Here is a 12,138-nt window from a genome sequence, read left to right on the forward strand (position 1 = left end):
AAAATATCTACAAGTTATAAGGGTAATAAAAGCCTATCTGGATTATTTGGTTGTATATATCCAGTCTGCTGTCATTATTAGAGATCTTTGTGTAGGGACTGACACATGTAGCCACATAAAACCACAAACTTCACAAATAATCTTATAAACAAATCCTGCTCCTGGGAATCAAACAATGACTTGGAATTGAGTTAGTCTCCTTGGCTATGAAAGTGATTTGAGGAACCAAAGAAAATTTTGATTGTTTTGGTGAGGCCCGAATTCTAGAGAACAGAATCAGCACTACTGCATGATGGAATTTATTGTAGCTAACAGTTGTGACAATCTGAACTAACAACAGATATGACTCATTTTACATTTCTGTAATACAACAGAAAGAAGAAAATGAGTATACTAAACAGCACTAAGCATAACAGACCATTGCAGTTTCCAGTAAAAATATGTCAAATTACCAAATCAACAAACAACTTTTATTTGAACCTTATCAATAATAATAATAAATGGTTTATCTGTTCTAATCCTGATAGGATACTATGTAAAGAAAATGTCATTGGGAAGATCTGAAAAAAATTTTTTTCAGGGCTCATTCATTTCTATATGGTTTTACAATAATGTTCCAAAGCAGCTAAAAGTACTTAATAAGATAAATGCATGTGTGGAGTTTAACATCAAGCAACAGTGTAGTGGGCAACCTTATCTAGTAATCAAACAATTACAAAATGGAAAGTACATCTTGTACAAGCTGACAAAGCCATTAAATCAGGAAAGCTGTGGGCATTTTGACACTGTAAAAAACTACCAGAAAGCATTAATTTCAGCATTAATAAAATGGCAGTAAATAGATGACAGTTACCAGATGAACTAAGAAATAAGGTTACTGGCCTTGTTAAGCTCACGTCTCATTTTCTCAGGCACAAACTGATCGAGGTAGCGTCTGAAGTGAAGTGCATCAATGGCAACAATCTCAGTGCATCGTCGCTGCCAGTCATCCCTGGGATAGGACAAACAAGGGAAAAAGATGAGGAATAGGTAGAGCCCTTCGGCCTTGCAGAGGTTAGGTTGTCAATACCTTGGTAGTGTATAGTAAAAACAAACAAACTGTGACCACAGGTCTCAGCAAAGCAGGAGGTCAAGAAACATTTTATATTTAGATTCAAAGGCATACACATTATGCACTGTTGGGTAGTAAGTAGTACAATGAAAAATCAAAAAACCACACACTATGACATATTATATATCATTTACAGTGAGTCTGACACAAAAAGATTTGAGGGCAAACAAAGGGAATTTAGGTCTTTCTTTTCCTTTCATACTGAAGTTCAATCCTTCTTTGTTTTGTGGGATCTGCTCTAAATTACTGGGATGTAATACTATTAACATACTGTCCAGGACATAAACCCAAGAAGTCAAGTGTTACTACTGTGCTCAATTGCTGACTGCAAGAAACTATTTTTTGAAAGACAGGACATCAAAGTAGACAATAACATGTCACTTGTGGAAGTAGAAAGGACTAGTTGAGATGATAATTTTAGAAATGTGTGAAATTCCAAATATCTCACCTCTTTAAAAACTTGCATAATTGGTATGCCGACCAATTTTTCATTTTGAAGAACAATGAAGCCTTCATGTTAGTTTGGAAATAATTACCAGGAATAAATAAATATTCACAAAGATAACTGTTTGTTACACCATATACTTTAAACAAAATAAGAATACAGAGGCTGGACTTGAACGTTTGTGGCACAGGTATGACTACATGGACCAGAGCTGATTGTTTCTCATTTAAAAACAAACAAACAAACAAATCCCACAAGCTTTCAGGCAGCATTTCTGCAAAAAAATTATACCTGATAAACTACACAATTTGATGGAAAAGCAAAGATGTCAAAATGTGAATAAATTCTAAAAAGAAATAGGAGACAACAGCAGCAAAGTTCACTGCAGTACCTACTATCAACTGGCTTTGTGGCATTAGACAAACTGTCCCAACACAGGTGTCCTCCATTTACCTAATCTCACGGAGAAATTAAGGATAACTAAATAAGACGCTCTAATTAGAGCCACTTCTAATTAAGTTTGGATTTGGAAGTTAACCGCTCCCAATTGGCAGCTTGTAGAACTGTAGAAAACTCTGTCTTCCTTGTACTTATTTTAGACTTCTGGTTTTTCATTTTCTCTGGTCTCCCTTTGTATACAGAAATGGTTATACTGTTTTAACTGCAACAAAACTGTAACACTGAATTTAAAAAGAAAAGTTCAACTGCCTGAATAATAGTACAAGAGATACAGAGTGCACTAGAGTCACTCCAGCTCCTTCACTTTCAGTCATATAATACTCAAGTCAGAAACAGACTCACCTTTCACTCCCATCTTCATGGCTCCGGGCCCAACGATATGTTTCAGCATAGCCAGTGTATTCACTGTACTGTTCAGTACCTGAAACAAATAATTTGTTACTAGTTACTTGATACTCAATGGTGAAAACATTTCACCTAAAATCAGCAACAAGGCAAGGAATACCATTCTCATCACTTATTTTCAGCACTGTGCTTGAGGGGTCCCCCAGCCAGTGCAATAAAGCAAGAGAAGAAATAAAAGGCATAAAAAATATTAAAAACAAAAACAAGAGTGTAGCTCAATGGTAGAACACAAGCTTATCATGCACAAGGTCCTGGGTTAAATCCTTAGCACCAAAGGAAAAACAGTTAAAATGTCCCGATTTGCAGATGCAATCATTGTTTATCCAGCAAATCCTAAGGAATTACTGAAAGAAAGAGTGTGTAAATCAATCAACAAGTACATGAAAAAATGCTCACCATCTCTAGCAATCAGAGAAATGCAAATCAAAACCACCTTAAGATACCATCTCACACCAGTAAGATTGGCAGCCATTATGAAGTCAAACAACAATAAGTGTTGGCGGGGATGTGGGGAAAAGGGTACACTTGTACACTGCTGGTGGGACTGCAAAATGGTGAGGCCAATTTGGAAAGCAGTATGGAGATTCCTGGGAAAGCTGGGAATGGATCCACCATTTGACCCAGCTATCGCCCTTCTCGGACTATTCCCTGAGGACCTTAAAAGAGCGCACTATAGGGATACGGCTGCATCAATGATTATAGCGGCACAATTCACAATAGCTAGACTGTGGAACCAACCTAGATGCCCTTCAATAGATGAATGGATAAAAAAAATGTGGCATCTATACACAATGGAGTATTAGCAGCACTAAGAAATGACAAAATCATAGAATTTGCAGGGAAATGGATGGCATTAGAGCAGATTATGCTAAGTGAAGCTAGCCAAGCCCTAAAAAACAAATGCCAAATGTCTTCTTTGATATAAAGAGAGCAAATAAGAACAGAACAGGAAGGAAGAGCATGAGGAAAAGACTAACAGTAAACAAAGACAAATGGGGGGAGAGAAAGGGAGAGAGAAGGGAAAGCATATGGAAATGGTAGGAGACCTTCAATGATACACAAAATTATAAGAGGTTATGAGGGGCAAGGGGGAGGGGGGAAAAAGGGGAGAGAATTGAACAACAGCAGAGGAGATAGAGAGGGAAGATGGGAGGGGAGGGGAGGGGAGGGGGGATAGTAGGGGATAGGAAAGGTAGCAGAATACAACAGTCACTAATATGCCATTATGTAATAATGTGAGAATGTAACAGTTGTGATTCTGCAATCTGTATTTGGGGTAAAAATGGGAGTTCAAAACCCAATTGAGTCTAATGTATGAAAGATGATATATCATGAGCTCTGTAATGTTGTGAACAATCAATAAAAAAAAAAAGAAAGAGTGTGTAGAGGGGAATTATAACAAGAAAAGCTCATAAGCAAATTTAGTAAGGTCAATGGTATGTCTATATATGTAGCAATAAGTTCCTGTGATGACCAAAAAATCCTTATTCTCATTGCTAACTATAAAAATAAAAATGTATACTCAAGGATCTTATTTCAGTTACATCAAGTGACGTCACATAAAAGAGTGCACTCCTAGTTAAAAATAAATTAAAATGGATCCAAATATTTTAAGACCACGTGGTTACATAAAGTTAATACAATTATAAGTTAAGTTCTTATTCTTAATATATATTTTTTAGATATTTAAATAACCTATATTTGTTAATCTATAAATTAATTAGCACATGCCTAATTGATTAGTTAATATATATTTGCCTAATTGTTTTTCTTCAACAGGAAACCCATAATTTATGTTTTATATTTACATTTATCAAGATACTCTGCCTTTTCAGTTACAGATATTTGAGATAAGTGTGTTTACTATAAATTTGCTTTTAAGTGAAAATACAATCAAGTAGTTTCTAATTCTCAAGGTTACTGTTTAAACTTACAAGATGATAAATTATTATAATTATTTCTACAAAATATCTAAGGGTTTTAACTATATTTTCATTGATATTTCTTATCAAAGTATAATAATTTGTTTATAGATTCTAAGGTTTTCAGAAATTGTTCCAAAGTATATTTTTTTTTTAAGAAAAAGGTGCTTCAACAAAGAAAAAGCACACATGGATCCTAAAAAGAAGAAAGAAATCATCTTTGGGTAAAACAAGGTCTTTATATTCATTTTCCTAAAAAAAAAAAAAAAAAAAAAGGGGGGGGGTTTATATTGGTATCTAAACAGATGATGTAAAAAGTTAGAACAATTAAAAAAGAAATTTATATATACTAAACTGACTATAATTAATTTAAGGGTATTTCAGGTTATTTTCCTAATTTAACTATACTAATGTGAGCAAAAATTTTGTCCATATTTTGATATGATAAACACCTATTAAAATGTAAGTTTATTTTTTAAAGAAAGATTCTTATTGCCTAATAATTCTTACTGTTTAAGATAAAGATTAATTTTGGTAAATAAATTCACATTGTTGATTAAATATTAAGTATATTGAACTACTAACTTAAACCCCTGTATGACCTTTTGAGAAAAGACCCCTCACCCACCTCCCTGTGAAAACCTACTCCAAAAGCCTTGAAGGCACTCAGGTTAATAAAAACAGCCCCACAAAAGATACAGGTTACCCAGATAGATTATTCTATACCCCTATCATTTATAATCCTGCCATCAAAATTAACTCCTACTGGAGTGTTTTGGCAAACAGGTCCCATCTATTGGGTCCATCTACCCGCTTCTAACTCTCGGGTGATAACTCCCTTTTATGAACTAGTGATAAATCTGATCTGGAAAGCCAAATATTTGGGTGATGCACTGTTTGGAAAAACTTTTGACATTCTCATTCAGCCTTATACCCAGGATATGACTTTAAAATTACAACAAGAACATGATCTTTGGTGTCTTTTTCTCTGTAATTTCAAAGGTCAAATTGATAATCACTTCCCCCGACATAAACTTCTAGAAGGCCTTAAAAAATGTTCTATTATTTTTCCTAAAATTATTAAAGGGGAACCTATCCCGGGGGCTCAGACTGTTTATACAGATGGAGCAAAAGGGGGATTTGCTGTTGTTTTTGATGGATCTCAAGTAATTCGACACCCTGTTCCTAAATTGTCTGCCCAAAGATCAGAAGTTGAGGCTCTAATTATGGCCCTTAAACTTTACAATTCCACCCCACTTAATATGTATACTGATAGTCTCTATGTTGCCAATTTAGCCTTAGTTATTGAAACAGCCCCTTATATTGGCAGGCAATCTACTATCATGGAACAATTACAAACGGTTCAGCTTCTTGTTTGGGCTAGACGAGATCCTTTATTCATTGGACATATCCGAGGACATTCAGAGCTTCCTGGGCCTCTGGCGGAAGGCAATGCTAAAGCAGATGCCGCCACTCACAATATGGGACCGCTTTTTGGTCTCCTCCTTATAGTTGCTGTAGGCCCCTGCCTCGTCAAAAGAATGACACAATTTATTAAAGACCAAATTAACATTCTGACTTCTAAGCCAATACAGGTTCATTATCAACGCCTACAAACCAAGGATGATTTTGCTGAAGTTTGTCTCCGACCGATTCGAAGATGATTTTTCTACAATGATCCCTGCTTCATGCCTTCCTCCTTTTACCCCCTTTTCCTTCTTTATTTTTGTTGTTCCTCTCCTCTGACTCTATGCCTTGTCTAACCGGAACCAATTAGAGACCCAATAATGACTGGCTGGATCGCTACCACTAAATGCCTTGGCAACAACGAGCTGATCTTGTAGTACCCAGAGACGGGCAACATTCACGCTTGCACTGCAACCTAAGACAGGGGAATGGGGCCTCCCCAAAGACGGGTAAGCAGTGTAAGGGCAGTGAACGACCTAAGACAGGGGCTACTTGATTCCCTTTGACGTGCAACAAACAAAAGAGGGTGAACTGCTGGCTCAAATTCCCCCTGGCCCCCGGGGCTTGGGCCCAGCCCTGGTTTCTTGTGTGCACGTCAAAGAGGCCAGCTCACAAGGCCTTGAAGGAGCTCACAAGGCCTTGAAGGATTTGTGGTGTCTGTTTTCATATTATTCAGCCTATAATGGTCATGTGGGGACGCCCTGACCTGCTTGGGTCTGATAAGGTTCCTGGTTGAAGGCTCACTATGAGTCGAAGTGAACCACCTGTTTTCCCCTCCTCCTTGCTCCCGCCTACTAGTGGCTTTCTGTTCTATCTGAAAGAAATATATAAGTATGAGCTGAGATAATAAAGTCAGTCTCCCCTGGATGAAGAACCTTGGTGTCCTGTGAATTCTTTTAACCCCGACGTCTCCCGCCGGACTCGGTCCATTTCGCCGGACGCGGCAGCAATAAACAATGGGAAATAAAACTTTTCAAAAATCCATTAAATATAATGTAAAAAAAAATCTAGAAGTAAATACAATGGATGAAGAAGACATAACTGAGAAAAAACAAAGACCTCAATAAAAATGAGAAATATACAAGGCTCTTGGGATAGAAGACTCAATATTGTTACAACGTTAATTTTTGATTTATAGATTCACCTCAATCCTAATGATAATCTCAAAAGACTTTTTCTTTTTAAAAGTAGTAAATGATGGGGCTGGGGTTGTGGCTCAGTGGTAGAGTATTTAGCATGCATGAGGCACTGGGTTTGATTCTCAGAACCACATAATGTAAAATAAAGATATTGTGTCCACCTAAACTAAAAAATAAATATTTTTTTTTAAAAAAGTAGTAAATGAGAAGAAATGTAGGTCTATTCTAAAACTTATATAGAAAAGACAAACAATCCATACAGAAAAGGGTAGTTTTCCCAACAAATATTACCAGAGTAAATAGACATTCATACAAAACAAAATAAACTTCAACTGCTACCTTACACTGTGAATAAAAACAATTTTGAGATGACTCACAGAAATAAAAATAAAATTATAAAACTTCTAGAAGAAAACACAGAAGAAGAGTTTCATTATATTGGGGATAGATAAATATTTCTTAGACTGGATAAAGAAAGCAATGACTATAAAATTTACCCAAAGCAATAACAACAACAAAATCCCCCAAAGCAAGCTCTCCTCTCTACCCCAAAAAACCTCAAACAAAAACTACAATGGAGCAAAGTTACATACTTCTGGCCATACAAAGACCAATAAGAAAATATGTAGGCAGGACAGCAGGAAAAATATTCATAAAACTGGCATCTGTCAAAGAACTTACATTTAGAATACCTGAAGAACTCTCATGAATAACAAAAACAATAAAATTTAGAAAACTGGACAGAAGATTTGAACTATATCCTACTAACAACCATATGAAACACTGTAACATTATTCCAGTATAACATTAAAACCACTATAAACTGGAAAGAATGACTAAAAACAAAAAAAAAAAAAGACTGACAACACTAAACATTGGCAAGGATGTACAACAAGTAGAAATTTCATGCACTGCTGAAAGAATGTAAAATGGCACAATGATTTTGGAAAACAGACAATTTCTTACAAAATTAAATATGCATCCAACCCTGGACCTATAAATTACATTCTTAGGTATTTAGCCCATAGAAATTAAAAATATATGCTAACAAAAACTGAAGAGAATACTCTTAGAGGGTTAATTCATAATAGTCTTCTATCAGTCAGGGTTCAACCAGAGATACAGAACTAGTAGGAGATATATACGAAAAGATTTATTAAAGGAGTTGGTTTAAATAACTGTGGGAGCTGACCAGGCAGGCTGGTACTCAGAAATGAACTACTGTCCACAATAAGAATTTCTTTTTGGGGGGGGGGGGAAGCCTTAGCTCTGCTCTTTAGGCCTTTGAACTGATTGAAATTGGTTTGCCCAGATTTTTGCAAATAATCTCCCTTTTAAAATATTAACTACTTGTGGACTTTAATCACATCTACAAAATATCTTAACAGCAATACCTAGATTAGCATTTGAATATATGAGGACTGGAGTCTATCTAACCTGACATATAAAAAAGACTATCACAAAAATAAAAGTACAAATAATCTAAATGTTCATCAACAGAAAATTAGCAAAACATGATTTACAAAGGAATTATACTTTTAGTAATAAAAAGGATTAAAACCACCGATGTACTCAAATCCATAGATGAATCTCACATAACATTTTATGCAGAGGGGGGAAAAAGCAAGGTAGAAGTGTGTGTGTGTGTGTATACATATATATATACATACATATACATATATATACAAATATATACATATATACAAATATATACATATATATATGAAGTTCTAAAAAAGACAAAACTAATTCATGAAAAAAATAAAAATTGTGTTTGTTTCTGGTCTTAGCATGGGGATTGATCAGAAAAGGGCTCAAAGAAATTGTCTGACAGGATGGATTTGTTATTCTGTCTTGATAGGGGTGTGGGATAAAAGGGAAATATTTATTTGCCAACTTACCACAATATACACTTAACATTACATATTTCACTATATGTAAATTTTACTTAAAAAGAGAGAGAAAACCAGAAAATAATTATAGACCAATACCAAACTCCACTAAGGTTTGCCTTTTACAGCGGCATGGTTTAGTAGTTCTGAAATCACCTAAATGAATAAGCAAAATGTAATTAGGAAAAACACTGGGCAAATTCAAAATGAGGGACATTCTATAAAATAATTGGCTTATACGATTTAGAAATATCAATTTATCATGCCTTTAGCATGATTAATAAAAATCAAAGAGGAACACCAAAGAAATGTTTGATTTCCAAACATTTCTGAAAAACTCCAACTGAATTTGGATCTTTTCCCAAAGAACTGGTGTCATTTAGCAAAGGGTTATTTCTATAGTGACAGGTGTCCCTAGCACTGCACCTCTATAAAGAGATGGCACTAATATTATAAGCAAGAGTGTCTACATATAGTCATTTCTGTCAGTTCTGCTGATACTCAGAAAAGACATAAGGAACTGCAATGTCTGAGATAATTTGATTAACTGAAGGGTAGATTTTATGTTAAATATACTATTCCTCTGCTCAGAAAGTTTCATGTATAGGCATGCATCTGCTTTGTGTGCTCACCAAACAGAAACACAACAACAAAAACCGCTTAGAGTCCTTTAGTATTGAGCTATTTGTTGGATATTGTAGAGAAACACATGACAGAGGGGAAGATAAGAAAAGGTAAGACTGGAGTTTTAATTCTTTCTCTTTATCTATACTTACCAAAAGGTTTTAACTTATGGCTGCCCCAGTGAGGATTGCTTGGGGGGGGGGGGCTGGGAATAACACTGTATAAAACTATAGAGGGATAACACCGTATAAAAGTATTTGCCTGTTTGCATGACCTGTTTCATATTCATTTAAAAGTCTGATGGTAACCAGATGTCCCACAATGATGATAAATTTAATTTATTTCCAATTTCTCAAACTCTTCTACAGATTCAGGCAGCATACTCATAGTCATTAGCTCACTGAGCCTGGATGCATGATTGAAGGAATGGAATTGATCTGGCAGATAGATGCAGTGCATGGTTAAGAGTCTCCTAAGAAGGGAGATGGCAGAAATCCAGACATCAAATAGATGATGAAATGGCCATTTCCATTAAGGGAACATCACATCACAGATATTAATTAGGAGGCACTATAATAAAGTTAAGTGGAAGTGGGAAAAAAACACTGAGTTAAAAGTCACCCCAAATGTCCTTAGCTTGACTTAATTACAGATCTGAAGGTGAACCATGGATCTGCAATTTTCTATCCATTTTACAAACATAATTTAAAGACTAGAGTTAACTTCCAAGTGATCTGGGGATAAATGATCTTTAAAAATAAACTTTCTTTAAAAAAAATTCCCAGGGAATTTTTCCATTTATTTATAGTTACATTAAAGGCAGATGTCAAGGGACTCCTACTACTGTAAATGAAATGAAGCAAATGAAACAAATTAGTTCTGAATATAATTCCCAAGATTTTATTTCTTTTTAATTTTTTTTTTGTAGTTGTAAATGGACAGAATGCCTTTAATTGTTTATTTTTATGTGGTGCTGAGGATTGAACTCTATGTCTCACACATACTACTAGGCAAGTGCTCTGCCACCAAGCAAGATTTTATTTCAAGGATGTAAATTCATCTTAAAAACTGATGGGATATTTTGTTCTAGGTCTTCAGTTCAAATCCAGTTTAACTGCTAAAAATTTAAAACCTTTTAAAAGTATTATTTGATATACCCAAATGATGACAGTCACATTCCTGACCTTCAGAGATCCCTGAGTACAGGGTAACAGGAAAGGCAGTGGAATGAATCTAACATAACTTTCCTATGTATATATGTGAATACATCTCAGTGAATTTCAACACTGTGTGTACCCACAAGATTGGGGTCCCAATTAGAAGAAAATACATTCCATGTTTGTGTAATATATAGAGTCTACTGCCATGTATAACTAAAACAAACAAAAAAGAAATATGGATAAGCCAAAATATCTTAAAATTTAAAAAACTGGGATAAATACCCTTTTAAAGAACACAACCCACTGGATTTTACAAAGCTATGCACCCACATCACTTTCCAATTACACAATATTTTCATCTTCCCTCAAAGAAATTTCTTTAACAATTATTCCTTATTTCCATTTCTCTTTAACCACTGCAACCACTTATCCACTTTCTATCTCTATCAAGTTACCTATTCAGGACATTTAATATAACTGGAATCATACAATATGTGGCTTTTTGTGTCTGACTTCTTTTATTTAGCAAGTTTTCAAGATTCATCTATTATATAATAAACAATGTTTTATATCTATACAAAGGATATTACTCAGCCATAAGAAAGAATAAAATCAATTTGCATTTTTAAAAAAAGAATATAGGGCAAATACTCAAAGTACTTAGTTGCCCAATAATGGATTTATACCACTTTTTTTTTCATTTTTTTGTTTTGTAATCTTGCACTCTCACTTCCCACAGTATTTCCCACAACTGTACCCTTTCTAAGTGCTTATGTAAAAACTAACACAGCCAGCCAGATGACCAATATGTGAGTTGAGGCAATGCTGAGAACAAAAGTGGTCTGTGTCTATCTCTGTCTCTCCATTTCAGTACAATTTGGATCACTAATTCAAGAATTGTGAATGAAATACTTCAAGTTACAAGTCATTAGCTTCGTATGGCTAACTAGGGTTCCATCCAAGAAGAAATTCTTTGCCAACATTCCAATCCTAATTTCCTACATAAACTCAGGTAATTAACAACTTTTATTTTCTTAAAGTTACTTACCTCAGCAAAATGGCAGAATTACAAGGATAAGAATTAACACAGAATTTTAAATGAAGCAAAATAATTCATTTAAAGCCCCTTTACCAAAGAATGTCCACAAAAGGTATGGAGACTTCAGCAAAAAGGATAAAATAAAAACCTTGAAAATTCTCCCCTCCCTAAAATCAATGAGAACACTGAGAGAATCACAGCAAAAATCAAAAGTGGAAATAAACTAAAGCCTTAAGTAATCCAGGCAGTGTTTATTCAAGGAAAATTGGTGGAATCTTGGTTAAAAACAGCAAGCTTAATGGTGTTTTAATTTGCCTTATTTTCCATTTCACTCTCCCAAGCTCTGTGGTAGCCTTAAAAACCAACTGTCCCTAAGCATAGTGAAAACTAGCAGCCTGGCAGCCACAAGAAGAGGCAGAAGAGTGACAAACATCCTTCAATTCTCCTTTCTCAGAGAACTGTCATTATTACATTT

General features: G+C 34.9%; 1 protein-coding gene across 2 annotated transcripts in view; it reads right to left on the reverse strand.

Annotated features, from left to right (window-relative positions):
* Positions 1-12,138, reverse strand: part of PARG (poly(ADP-ribose) glycohydrolase) — a 119,749-nt gene that overhangs the window by 27,591 nt on the left and 80,020 nt on the right. For both annotated transcript variants that reach the window (XM_081268837.1, XM_081268836.1), the window contains exons 14-15: positions 2,358-2,436; positions 883-991 (exon numbers count right to left, since the gene is read on the reverse strand). In XM_081268837.1, coding sequence (XP_081124963.1) covers positions 883-991; positions 2,358-2,436 — 188 coding nt within the window. The remainder of the gene's footprint in view (positions 1-882; positions 992-2,357; positions 2,437-12,138) is intronic.

The sequence above is a fragment of the Spermophilus citellus genome, assembly GCF_964194105.1.
Source record: "Spermophilus citellus genome assembly, chromosome: 15".
NCBI classification, from domain to species: Eukaryota; Metazoa; Chordata; class Mammalia; order Rodentia; family Sciuridae; genus Spermophilus; species Spermophilus citellus.